The sequence below is a fragment of the Crassostrea angulata genome, chromosome 2 (assembly GCF_025612915.1).
Source record: "Crassostrea angulata isolate pt1a10 chromosome 2, ASM2561291v2, whole genome shotgun sequence".
NCBI lineage: Eukaryota > Metazoa > Mollusca > Bivalvia > Ostreida > Ostreidae > Magallana > Magallana angulata.
The window spans coordinates 54661386-54675960 of NC_069112.1; the positions used below are offsets into that span (position 1 = coordinate 54661386).

Genomic DNA, 14575 nt, shown 5'->3' on the forward strand with positions numbered 1-14575 from the left:
TGACCTTTGAGTTGACCCCGCAAAGGGGAACAACTTTCGCAAAGTGTGGATTGGACTATTCCCTCGGTGGATTTCGCTATCCTCCACTTGTAGTGATGAATGAATCTATTATTGTCTATTTTCTAGAAGCAGTCCATCTTAAAAACTGATCAACGTGCAAACCATGGACCCTCACCGCAGTGGTCAAGATGTTTTTCGGTGTGGTATCTGTGAAAACCCTGGTCCCTCTATGTATTGCGATGTTTGTCACATAAATCTATGTAAAGCATGCGTGGGGGAACATCTCTCTGATGAATCCATAGAACACAGAGTGGTGTCATTTGGAAAGCGTGGATCTACTTTAACCTGTCCAAAACATTCCATAAAAATATGTGAACTTTACTGTGAACAATGTGATGATCCCATCTGTTCACACTGTGTTTCTTCTGGTGAACATGAACAACACAAGAAAATTGACATTTTAAAATGTTTCGAGAACAAGAAAGCGGAAATTAAAGACGATTTACAAGAGTTAGAGAAGAACGTCGACCTTACATACCAAAAGTTGGCATCTAAGATCCCAGTTCAAAAAGACAAAATGACAGAAAACATCCAAAAGTTAAAATCAGCTATCAACGAACAGGGTGAACTTTGGCACAGAGGAATAGATATGTTTATAGAAATACTTAGAAGGCGACTTGACAATAATGAAAGTAATCTTTTTTTCTGCCTTGAATAGACAGGAAGATGAATACACTATCAGAATTTCTGAAATCAAACAAAGCATAGAAGATTTGAAAAAATTATATGATTCTAACGATGTGAGTGTTGTCTCCTTATACAAATCCAAAAATGATAGATTTAGAAGATTGCCAGCTCAGCCAGTGGTGACACTACCTAATTTTTTTCCTGGTCATGTCAACAAAATAAGAATACTAGTAAAACAAAATTTTGGTTTTCTGTCACAGCTTTCCATCATTCGAAGTCGTTATACTTAAAGAGGTTCGATCCTCTGATTTTGGGTAGCCATTTTGTGTCACCTTTAGTCTGGAAATTCTGTGTCATATATGAATTCTACTTGTAAATTCCTTTTTTACAATGCCAAAAAAAACTCTATTGAATAAAATAGTGAAGAAAAAATTCCATATTTAGAGAGTGTAGTAAGGAACTATATTTTGTGGCGGAAGGATTTTAAGAAGAAAATAAACATTTTCCATAACTCAGTTGTTTTAGAGTACCGTAGTTTTAGCTTTCTTATTTCCCGTGCAGACCAAATTTTAAGATAGTTTATGCATTGTGATATCTTGGTATTGTTTCCAAAAACATATTTCAACAATATTTCAATATTTCTATCGACATACATTGGCATGTTTAAGTGATATTTCATAGAAGTTAAGAAAAAATCAACTCCCACTTTCCCCTAAAATTATCTTATTTCATGCCATATCTCAAAATTTACATTATAGACCCATACTTTTGGTTGTATTTTCTGAATATATAAGTTTCTTTTGACAAGTCTGTCATAATTTGAGAAAAAGTTTGAGACTTTTAGATTTTTTAATTGAATGTTGAATCGTTTATGAATAAAAATAGTATTTTTTCAGTGCAAAAAGGTCAAAATATCAATAAGGTGAAGAAATTGCAAACTTTTTCATTATGATAATTTTAATTTTATTAATTCTAAATAATGTAAATTTGTATTTGATACCATGGTTCATTTCGATAAAAAATTATAGAGGGAAAAGCGATTTGTGTGTAATTTGCACTTTCAGTGCAGAAAGGTCACATTAAATACACCGTAGCACCGAAAGGAGCATATAGACCCCAACATTTTGTTTTGAATTTTGGTTTAGATATGCGTGTAGATATTAAAAAAATACTTTTTATGTCTGTTGTTCCTCTTCGGGTGATATATTGGTTGTTATGGACAATTTGAAAAGAAATGATTCAAAAGTTGTACGGTATTCTGGCTCAACCGTAAAACAAAGTATACAATTTGATGGCAAAGGTCAGCGTCTGTATTCAACTCTTGGTGAATGTCCATGTTCTAAAAGCATCGTTGAAAATATGAACTTAGACATTTGTGTGGCTGACGGCCACAAAAATGCAATCACTGTTGTCAACTGTGCCGGTGAACTCAGGTTTCGGTACACTGGAATTTTTAATCCTATCGGCATCGCTACAGACAGCCAGGGGCGGATCCTGGCAGTTGAAACCCCTGAGAATCGTATCCACATCCTAGATCAGGACGGACAGTTCCTCCGCTACATTGACAACTGTGGCTTAGTGGCTCCGTGGGGTTTAAGTGTGGACAATGACGATAAACTCATAGTGTTGAGGAGAGACAGTGGTAATGTGAAGAAAATTCAATACTGTCAGTGAATAAGTTTATTTGTTTCAAGCGTTATGTGTTCTCTGCAGTTGCTGGTACATTACAGAATTTTTTTGTAAAATACATTTTTTTGACAAACCATTATAAGCTTCTTATTTATTTTATGTAGATGATATATATTGATTGCATTTAAGACATTTTACTGTTCCAATAAATATTGCTGCTAAACAAATTCTGTCAAAGCTTGATGTTTTGTTTGGTGAGATTTCAACCAACGGTATGATTATGCAAGAATTTTTTAATGCTTTCCAATTACCTGGTGAGTGTGTCACAACATTTGGTTGCAGACTTGAAACCATGCTTCAGACTGCAATTGATAATGGTTATTTAGAAAGAACTGCAAAGAATGATTTGCTTAGACACAAGTTCTGGACATCGCTCAGTTCATAGAATTTAAAAGGTCAAACAAGGCACAAATATGATTCCATAAAAAATTATGACAAGCTTTTATTAGAAATAAGAAGGGTAGAGAGAGAGATTTTTATTTCAAACTCTAAAGACAGAAAACCAGTTCATCAATATGGGATGTAAGTAGTCGAGGATGACTTGGAAGAGAAGTTGAACAAGAAAATAGGTGAATTAGAACAAAGATTAGAAGGTAAGATGGATGACAAATTCAACAAAATCTTAGAGAAGCTAGATGGAAGACCAGGAACCCAGTATAACAGGTATGAACAGGGAGAGAGGACAAATTACCACAGAGGTTCCAGAGGGAGAGGGTACCAAAGAGGTAATTTCAGAGGAAATTTCAGAGGAAATTATTCTGATAAGAGAAATTATCAAGTTCAGGATCAAGGGCAAAGAGGATACCAAGCTACAAAGTCGAGTAACCCAAACGCATGAAGGTCTCTGATGAGGGCCGACCAGGGACCGAAGACAATTTTCAAGGCCAATCATACAAGTGTGAGTTAATAGGTGAGTCTAATGAAATAGAGATAGTTGTTGAAGGTGAAAAGGTAAATGCACTTATTGACAGCGGGTCAATGATTACTACTTTGTCAAAAACAGGTTATAATTCATTGAAAAACCAACCTGAAATGAGAAATTTAACAAGCTTGGGTTTAGAAGTCTCTATTGCAGATGGTTCATTGTTGAAGTACATGGGCTATATAGAGTGCTGTTTAACAATTCCATTTATGAACATAGATTTAGCTGTCCCTGTGTTAATTGTACCAGACACTAACTTTAACAGAACCTGTCCTATGATCATAGGTACAAATGTACTAAGACTCTGTAGAGATTTAAGTGATGCTACTCAAAGTCTCAGTGAAATACCCAAACAATGGAAGAATGCATTTGAGGGCTTAAAATGTCAATCTTACTGTGTACGGTCTGTGTCTAAGAAGACAATTATGGTAGAACCAAATGAATCAGTAATGGTCAAAGGGTTTACTAAGGGTATTCCTGTCAAAGAGCATATGACGGTAGTTACTGAAAACTGTAATAGTGATTCCACTTTTACGGTGTGCCCCAGAATAGTAAAGTTGTCCACTCTGACTTCAAAACCATGTGTACAAGTTAAGATATGTAACATCTCTGCAAAGCCTATTTCGATAAAACGTGGTACTGTGCTTTGTAGTCTACAAGAGGTTAAGGTGGTAGATGACCTTACGCCCATACAAGCACCCCAACCCAATACTATACAGTGTGACCCTATAGAGTTAGGAGTCAAAGTTGATTCCAATGCACTGAGTGACAAGCAATATGAGTATGTGAAGTCCATCCTTAGGGAATATAGTCATGTATTCTCAACAGGTCCATTAGACTTGGGAAAAACTAACTTAGTTAAGCATTCAATTGAGTTAGAGGACAATACTCCGTTTAAACAACCATACCGCCGCGTACCACCTGGTATGTATGACGAAGTGCGTCATCATATTAAAGAAATGTTAGATGCGGGAGTGATAAGAGAGTCAAATAGTAATTACTCCTCCAATTTCGTACTTTGCCGGAAATCGGACGGTTCATTGCGGTTTTGTTTAGATATGAGAATGTTGAATGCAAAAACGCGAAAAGATTGTTACATGTTGCCACGGTTCGATGACATTATTGATACCCTTTATGGCGCGAAATTTTTCAGCAAACTTGACCTAAGATCAGGCTACTGGCAGGTGGAGTTAGAAGAGAGAGACAAGCATAAAACGGCATTTTCAGTGGGTAACTTGGGCTTTTTCGAGTGTAACAGAATGAGTTTTGGTCTTACAAATGCACCGGCCACATTCCAGAGACTCATGGAAAAGTGTATGGGGGAAAAGCATTTGCGAGAATGTTTAATATTTTTGGATGATGTTTTAATCTTTTCAAATTCTTTTGAGGAACATTGTGGAAGGTTGAAAAATGTTTTTTCCAAATTGATTGAACATGGTCTCAAGCTCAAACCATCAAAATGTGAATTGTTTAAAAAGTCAGTGACTTATTTAGGACACATTATTTCAGAAAAGGGAATAGAGACAGACCCGGAGAAATTGTCAGCTGTGAAGGGGTGGCCTGCACCTAGAAACCTCAAGCAGCTGAGACAGTTTTTGGGGTTTGCCGGCTATTATCGTCGATTTGTCCCACATTTTGCCCAGATAGTTGCTCCTTTGAATGATCTTCTGAAAGGACATGGAACCAACAAGCAGATGAAGAAATACACAAACAAGGTAAAACCTGTTCCCTGGAAGTGGTCTGATAAAGAGGATGAGGCATTTAAGGCTATTAAACAGAAACTTATCCAACCTCCAATTCTTGGTTTTGCAAATTACAAACTCCCATTTACTTTGCATACAGATGCTAGGAGTGTTGGTTTAGGGGCAGTTCTTTACCAAGTGCAAGACGGTAAGACAAAGGTTATAGCATATGCCAGTAGGGGATTACGACCGAGTGAGAGGAATTATCCGGCCCACAAGTTGGAATTTCTGGCTCTCAAATGGGCGATCAGTGACAAATTTCATGATTACCTATATGGAACATCTTTCCAGGTAGTCACTGATAACAATCCTCTTACCTATGTGCTTCATAAAGCTAAGTAAGATGCAACAAGCCAAAGGTGGGTAGCTGCATTGGCAAGTTATAACTTTACTTTAACCTACAGGCCCGGTCGGCAGAATGCTGATGCGGATGGATTGTCCAGACAGCCAGAGCTGTTCTCCGATGCTGTCAAGGCCATTTGCCAGTCTGTGTTATGTGCTGTACCATACTGTCATAGTATAGGAGCTGACTCTGTAGCTAATTATGAGGAGTCTGGAGATGTTCAACACATAAGTGATATAGATTGGATAATAGAACAGAGGAAGGACAAGGTGATAGCAAGAGTGATAGGACTTATTGAACAAGGATTTTATCCCAACAGATTTACCAATAATGTGAAGAGAGAGATTTTTCCCGTCCAGAGATTTTGTAGGGAATGGAGGAAACTTCATCTTAAAGATGGGATTTTATACAGGAACGCGAAAATTGAGGACAGAGAGGTGAATCAGTTAGTTATCCCAGAGGTGTACAGAGAAGTAGTTTTTCAGGGAATTCATAGAGATACCGGTCATCCAGGTAAGGACAAGACTCTTTGGTTAGCTAAGCATAGGTATTTTTGGCCAGGTTTGGAAAGGGAAATTAGTCAGAAGGTAGACGATTGCCCTAGATGTATTAGGCGCAAAACCCCAGCAAAGCCTTTTGCTCTGTTGGTCCCAAATGAAAGTACACACCCTATGGAATTAGTGTGCATTGACTTTTTAAGTCTTGAGAAAAGCAAAGGGGGGACAGAGGATATATTGATCATAACTGATCATTTTACACGCTTTGCGCAGGCCATACCTTGCCGCAACCAAAGAGCCACGGTCACAGCAAAGGCATTATATGAAAAATTTTTCCTGCACTATGGTTTTCCAGAAAAACTGCATAGTGATCAAGGCAGAAACTTTGAGTCTAAGGTTATCAAGGAACTGTGTAAAATGTTAGGCATCAAAAAGACTCGCACCACTCCGTATCATCCAATGGGTAACGGATCAGCTGAAAGATTCAACCAGACCCTCCTAAAAATGTTAGGTACATTGGAACATGAACAGAAAGCAGATTGGAAATCACATGTAGCTCCTTTAGTCCAAGCGTACAATGCAACAAAGAGTGACGCGACAGGTTATTCTCCACACTTTTTAATGTTTGGGTGGCACCCACGGCTTCCTATTGATTCTTTTTTAGGTATCAATCCTGATGAGGAGGAACATAAGAATCACAGCGACTATGTTGGTAAGTTACAGATGAGAATGGAAACAGCTTTCAACATAGCAGCAGCTGAAGCAAAGAAGTCTGCAGAGAAGAACAAGGAGAGGTATGATGCTAAGATACGTGAAGCAAGGTTAGAAGTGGGAGACAGAGTGTTGACCAGAAATGTGGGGTTAAAAGGAAAAAATAAATTGGCTGATAAGTGGGATGAACCAATTTATATTGTGAAAGAGAAAATTCCTGATTTGCCAGTTTATAAAGTAAAAACAGAGGGCTGTAGAATGCGGACATTGCATAGGAACATGTTGTTACCCTGTCCCAATCTTTCAGAGGGGAAGAAGCCCCAGCCTAAAGAAAAGCATGACAGAGTGAGATCTAAAGGCACATCTGATGGTTCATTGATTGAAGAGCGGATGTCTTCTAATTCATCAGATTCTGATTCTGATGTGGCTATTATGAGATATGTTACTCGTACGACTGATATGAACAATGATTCAGAGGATGTGGGTTCAATTTTTTCTGAGGAAGAAAGTTCTTTAACCAAAAATATATCTTTTCCTTTACAGAATGTTAACCAGTCACATCCGAGTGATCTTACAGAAGTGGATGAGTTTGCTGAACAGAATTTTAGTCATCCAGCCTCCATCGATCCTATGGAAGCAAATAAGATAGCAGAACAGAATTTTAGCCTTCCAACCCACATGGATTTGACAGAATTGAAGGACATGGCTAAGGAAGAAAACGAAGAGAATGAAGAGACGAAAACTACAAGGGAAAAGAATCCGCCTCTTAGACGATCAGGCAGAGAAAAGAGGAGACCAGATTGGTATGGGAATTGGACAGACAAGTAGTGAATAGAATGTTTTTATGTGGAAAAGACAAAGTGAAAGTGAATGAGTTGATATTTTAACCATCTTTTATATTAATTGTCATAATTATTGTCATATGGTTGTGTTTATAATTGAGGGTAATAAACTGAATTTGTACCTAATCCATACTGAATGTTGTTTAACTGAATCCCCAATATATAATATGCAAATTAAGCAACCCTAGGCAGTAATGCTATTTGAAAATTGCTGTTGATGTGAGAATTGATCGGTTTCAACTGTAAAGTTGTCATGGGTGCATTGTACATTTCTTGATCCATTTGTTGTTGATCATGGATGTTGGTCATCTGGGGAAAGTCTCAGTTAGAGGAATTGGTTTGGATTAAGGTTTATGTATATGTTTGTAAATAGTGATTATTTGTTCTGATGATGGGTTTTATATATCAAGCTGGTGGTTATCTTGAGTGAAGTTCCCTGATATTTAGTGTTTGTGCTATGGTGGTTATGATTGCTTGGTGATCAATAGAATTTTATTAATAAATAAATTGTTTATTTCAGACCATGTCAGGAGCCATTTAAACAAAAGGGGGGAATATGTAACCAGTGTAAGTAATTAATATATAATGTTTGTCTATTTGTAAACGTAATTGTTTCTGTGTGCATGTGTGTGTGTTTTATTTACATCTCCAGTGAGATTGTCCACGTGTAATTGTTTATTTTTATTTGACCATTCGACTACCCGTTTGACCTGTCTGACAACATTCTAAATTTAACTTCTACTAACCAATATTCCCGCCTAACTAACCAGGCCCGCGCACACTTTGTCTTGCCTTGAGAGGGGACAGACCTGCATGAAGATTAAGCGCAAGCTTTGTCTGCGATTAGCTGCCGGTGTCTGGTAATTCTTGTGTAATTTATTACTTATAAATATATTCTATGTTTATAATTTAACAATTCCATGCTATATATTAAATAATCTTTATCCAAGTTATTGTACCGTATTCTGAGATAATTGTCAAATGAGTCAATGTTGTATGTTTCAGGTTTTTCGTATATATTGAATAAATACATTGTATGACCCTCACTGGTGTTCTGTCTACTGCCTGGGTTACACTAGTATCACATTCCTTGACTGAAACGAAGGTATTATAGGTGTATGAACAGATTCATAACTCATTAAGAAAATATAACGGTACCATAGCTTATTCTTAAAACCCATATACTTTGTAATGTAAATAATACCGGTACTTTATGGATGTGTTTAAGGGCATGCATTGAATACGAAATTATTTGTTTTGATATTCTATGCACAGTTGGACTTCGGCAATTTAGATTTAAGAATAGATGTTTATTTTCTCCTATGGATTGACGATTTAAAAAAAATGAATCATTTTATGAACATGAAAGTTGTAGGTTTTATATTGATCTCTTGGAAATTATAGAATTTGCTATAACTAATTTTTAAAAAAAACATACTACATGTATTTCCTTGTAATTTGAAAACACTTTAGCTCTATATTCTACCAAGAAATTACTTTGTTCATAAATATCCGTACCATCACCCAGGGGCAGATTCAGTAGGTAGACTTGGACTGACCTTCTCTTTGGCATATCAACTTTGAACAGTATATCTCATTTCAATGCTTCCACTAAACTTCTTAAAACTGGACAGTAAAGAACGATTCGAACACTCAGTTCATTGAAATGTTCTAATACTTTAATTTGTAAGTACCACCCAATATATATGTACTGTATTGGGTGTTACATTGTAACCAGTCTTATTGAAATATGAAAATTATCACAGAAAACGTACATAGCTAAAGAGTTTTATGTATTTGCGACCACATATTTACTTTAATATTTGATATTCTTGGTCTAATATTCAGTCCTCTCTGTATTCAATTTAATCAATATCAACTAGCATAAACCATTTATACAAACATCAATATACTTTGTTCAATTGATTCATGCACATAAACTTTTAATAGATTAAAGTTCGACCAGACATTTAAATTCACCTTCTGATCTAACAATGGTAGCTTAACAACGCAATGTGAATAAGTGAATAAGCCATGTAATATCGTAGAGGTTTGTACATGTATACAGAGTAGGTAAATCATTTATTTTATTTTATTTTTAGTGAATATCATTAAGTATTTGTAGCCTTTTTTTAAAATGAGATTATTTTTGTCCTCTATCATTTGTCTTGTGTCCAAAGTCAATGTATGGAGTTCTTTGTTTATCCTTTGTACTTGGATCATATACATTATACTCTTCAATAATTTTTGCTCAACGACTGAACTCAAAAACTAAATGGGTCATCGTCCGTAACCACTCTCTTTTTAACTGCTTAGGGTACCTTGCCATGTATGTTATTCATTCATTCATGCTTAGTTTTGCTAGGCGTACATTATTAAGCCTTCAAACGGGTGGATACAAAAAAAATCATTAATGGACTCTTTAAGATTTCAATGTAAATGTTTGTGGTTTTTAGACGGGGTCTCGTGACCCCGTAAATTAGTTTACTATCAGCCGAAGTCTCAAACCGGAAGCCATGCGTAGAACACATGAATTGAGTCTACGCGTAAGAAAATAGTACAGAAAGTTTTCATGCATATCAGTAAATTTATATTATAAAAACACGCATTTAATCTTTTTAAGTCCTCTGTGTATAAACTAAATTCTATTTAGAAAATAAACAAATAGTTTTATTGATCAAAATATCGATCCCTGCTCGGGTTCAAATGTGGAATGAGTTACGTAACTGAATACACAACGCCGTTGACGATTCAGTTGAGTAAAGTAATGCATGAGTAAAGTAATGCATTACCATTACCATTACCAAAAGTCAATAAGTTTTTAAATGGTAATTTAGAACCTATTTTGAAGACTCTCACCCAGATAGCATGACTACGTTGGGCCAACGTTGGCCCTTAGTTGTTCATAACGTTGTACCAACGTTGGCAGACTACGTTGGGCCAACGTAATTTTGCTCATCGGCCCTACGTTGGTCCAACATGTTGGGCCTACGTTGGTCCAACATGTTGGACCAACGTAGGGCCGATGAGCAAAATTACATTGGCCCAACGTAGCCTGCCAACATTGGTCCAACTTAATGAACAACTGAGGGTCAATGTTGGCCCAACGTAAAGATTACGAGGAAAATTACATCGGCCCAACGTCCTCTGTCAACGTTGGTCCATCCTAGTAAACAGGTGAGGGCTAACGTAGTGACAACGATCAAACTTTCAATGGCTAAACGTAGCATGTCGGCACTTATTCAATGTAATCCCAATTTAAATTCAACACTCTTGTTCAATTAATTCCTGTTTGCTGTTTGGCTATTAAGATGCAGGAGTTCAAATATTCTATGCAACGAAAACATAGTATACAGATTTTATTTTTTCTTAGGTGGCAGGGGACAGTTTTTTTTTATACAATTCATTGTAGCCAAGGGATGCACGTCTTCGGAGCTCTGTAACTAGAATTTCCTCAGTTCCCATTCAGCACAAATACCTTTAATTCACTCTTTATAAGGCCAATCACCAATTTCTGAAGAGAATTACTAATCAAAACCTGTAAAATTCTCTACATACTGGTTTTTATGAGATTTTGACCCTTTCATATTTTGCTAATTTTTCATGATTTTTCAGCTTTTTAGACCTCCCCCAGCTAATTCCCTGCAGAGGGTTGACCTTCCGTACCGCGTGCATGTTGCACCATCACATGTCAGAAACTTACCGGTGTATAGTTTACAATGTCCCATCCTTCTACTTTTCGTGTTATTTTACCTCCCGTCTGTAACTTGCAATTTCACTGTGTCAAGTCAGCACAACAGTCATAGCCGCAGGTTTCGAATTTTACTTCTGATTCTCATGTACCTAACATAAGGGGCCTACATATTGCATATCAATTTCAACAAGAGACACCCCTTTAACTAATGATAATCATTAAAAATCATTTCATGAATTTTAGCAACACTCATAAGCCTTCAAGTACAGCAACTCTCAATTTTACAAAAATATTGACGGGTACTTTATTCGAAACTGTCCCTTGCTACCTTAGTAAAAATTTACAATACATTTAAACACTTTTTAGAATTAAAAAGAATCGCTAGCATATTTCTTTGTCTATGTAAATTCCTGAGTAACAATCGAACTGTAGGGTCTGATCACTGTCCGGGTCACTGGCTTCAGTGGCTTGGGTTACCTCCTTGCTTTTTTTCTTTCTTCCCTTTTTTCCCTTCACCTTCACGGTCTTTGAAAAACGGAACCCGTCCTTCCCTATCTCTACATCTGTTGCAGTGGCATACAGTCTGTTTTTTTCTTACTGCGGCTGAAAATGAAAAAAAAATTATTTGTTATTTTTATTGTGCAATATGAATTAATGTTATCTGTTATACTGTAAAGGAATGTATAATATGATTATGAATGCTTCTATATTTTTTTAATTTAACTCATTGACAATTCAAACATTATATAATATAAAGAAACATTGTACATTGCATTCGATTTCTTGAAAGAAAACTATTATTTACATACGTTAATATAATAAATTATCATGTACTTACTTTTTGTAGCATATATATCCCCAATCTTCTAATGTATAATTCGTAGAGTAGAAAAAGCACTATTTACTATAGGTGTACACATACAACGGTTGCAATGTATTCGAAATAAAAAGTGGCAGTTTTGACCATCAGATGACCGATCTCCAAGGAAACTGGCCAGTCCCATGCTGTGAGTAGCACTGACCTAGATACTTGGGCAGTAAAGGAGCTCCGTCTGCCTCTTAATTTCGACACTTTAAGATTCGTTATGCAATAGGCGCTCCAGCTACACGTGTACATGCAGCTCATCAGATTTATATAAACAATAAACATCCCTCAACAGAGCAACAATAGCCTTAACATCTATGACCCAACAGTTTTAAATAATTAAGCCCAATACAATTTACAATGCTCCACTAAATTTCTCAAAAAATAAAAAAAATTCATTGTCGGGTTTAAAATCTAACAACGAACCAACGTTGGGCCAACGTTTGACAGTTTAAAACTTTTTATATTAATAACATATATTAACTATTTTTCAACCCAAATTACTGATATTTATATGCATACAATGTATCATGTTATGTATTCCAAAGTAAGAGAAATAGATTAAACTCAACTAGTTATACATACAAACTTTTTAATTAACATTTTCATGTGTTAAAAGATAATTAAGATACTATAAATTCCTTATAATTGCAATCAAAATTAACAGAGCAAATCACATTATTTACTCACCTATACCTTAAAGTTTTGTGGTTGTGTTTATGTTATCTGTTTGTTTGTTTTAACTCTGTCATAATTCGTAGCATGTAAAAATAAAGACCCAAAGTTGGCCCAACTGCGCATTACCAACAATTAAATGAGATCACATGTTTTACCTACGTTGGCCCACCCATGGCCCAACAATGTTACGCCAACAAACACTTAGTTAGAATTCATGGAATGTTAAGATGTTGGCCGAACGTTGGGCCAACTGCGCATCACCAACAAATATAGATCATATATTTTATTTATGTTGGCCCAACGTTGGCTCAACATTGTTACACCAACAAACACTTAGTCGAAATTCATGGCATGTTATTATGTTTGCCCAACGTTGGGCCAACTGCGCATTACCAACAAATATAGATCATATATTTTATTTATGTTGGCCCAACGTTGGCTCAACATTGTTACACCAACAAACACTTAGTCGAAATTCATGGCATGGTAAGATGTTGGCCGAACGTTGGGCCAACTGCGCATTACCAACAAATAGAGAACACATGTTTTACTTATGTTGGCCCAACGTTGGCCCGACGTTGTCATGCCAACAAAGCAATCAATGTGCTATGAAAGATGTGTTATAATGTTGGCCCAACGTTGGGCCAACATTGTGTGCCCAACGCCAACCATCGACCAACGGTACAACCAATTACCAACGTTGGCCCAACGTAGTCATGCTATCTGGGCAGTACTTTGATTATTATTATTATTATCATAAATATCTCAAAAGTAATTTGCTGCGTATGCTTGAATCTGTAAGAACATCTCTTTTAGTTGCATAATAAGGGGGGTGTGCGGCCATTTTGTGCATTTGCGGATAATGTAAAATGTAAACATTTCTTGAACTGGCTTGTGTCTGCCCAAATCTGACTAAACCTGTTATCAAAAATTCAACAACAACAAAACAAATATGAGGTTCTACATGTTGCACTGTATGTAAATTACGCATACAAAAGCCGAACAATGCCTTTTTGATCACTTTGAACTGCGAAGCTACAGACTTAAATTCAAGATTTCAAGATTTAAAGTTCAAAAAAGTATGAAAGAAAGTCATAAGTGTCCACTCTACAACCATTTGTTGAGAAAAATGTCTAAACTTGCTTTTTTAAATTGTAACTTTGTCTCAAAAGAAGATACTCTATTCTTAAATGAGTATCAAAAACCCAGTTCGCACGAGATATTTATGTGTCTATGGGGTAATATTATTTAATGAAGTTATATCATCATTAAAATACATGTAAATATTTTAACACAATTCCCCTCGGTGGATTTCGCTATCCTATAGTCGTAGTAATGAATGAATCTATTACTGTCCATTTTCCAGAAGCAGTCCATCTTAAAAATTGATCAACGTGCCAAACCATGGACCCTCACCGCAGTGGTCAAGATGTGTTACGGTGTGGTCTCTGTGAAAACCCAGGTCCCTCTATGTATTGCAATGTTTGTCACATAAGTCTATGTAAAGTTTGCGTGGGTGAACATCTCTCTGATGAATCCATAGAACACAGAGTGGTGCCATTTAGAAAGCGAGGGTCCATTCTTACTTGTAAAAATCATTCCCCGAAAATTTGTGAACTTTACTGTGAGCAATGTAATGGTCCAATCTGCTCTCTATGTGTCTCATCTGGTGACCATGAACAACACAAGAAAATTGACATTTTTAAACATTTTGAAAACAAAAAAGCAGAAATTAAAGAAGATTTACAAGAGCTAGAGTATAATATTTATCCAACATACCAAAAAATTGCAACAACGATCCCAGTTCGAAGAGACAAGGTGAAAGAAAACTCACAAAAATTGAAATCAGACATCAGCAAACATAGTGAAATTTTGCATAGGAAAATAGATGATCTGATAGAAAAA

General features: G+C 36.2%; 1 protein-coding gene and 1 long non-coding RNA gene across 2 annotated transcripts; one reads left to right on the forward strand and one right to left on the reverse strand.

Moving 5' to 3' along the window:
- The first annotated feature begins 1864 nt into the window (after positions 1–1864).
- Positions 1865–2390, forward strand: LOC128173744 (tripartite motif-containing protein 2-like). The gene has a single exon (XM_052839405.1). The coding sequence runs from the start codon at positions 1903–1905 to the stop codon at positions 2359–2361; it is 459 nt and encodes a 152-aa protein (XP_052695365.1). The 5' UTR covers positions 1865–1902; the 3' UTR covers positions 2362–2390.
- An 8151-nt stretch (positions 2391–10541) lies between these two features.
- Positions 10542–12095, reverse strand: LOC128173639 (uncharacterized). Its single transcript, XR_008242537.1, has 3 exons — positions 11966–12095; positions 11456–11730; positions 10542–10801 (listed from the first exon to the last, which is right to left on the reverse strand). It is a non-coding gene; the product is annotated as an uncharacterized LOC128173639 (long non-coding RNA).
- Positions 12096–14575: the final 2480 nt, after the last annotated feature.

Bases quoted from the DNA above. Each gene is read 5' to 3' on its own strand.
- LOC128173744 (XM_052839405.1), top strand. From the start codon at position 1,903: ATGGACAATTTGAAAAGAAATGATTCAAAAGTTGTACGGTATTCTGGC.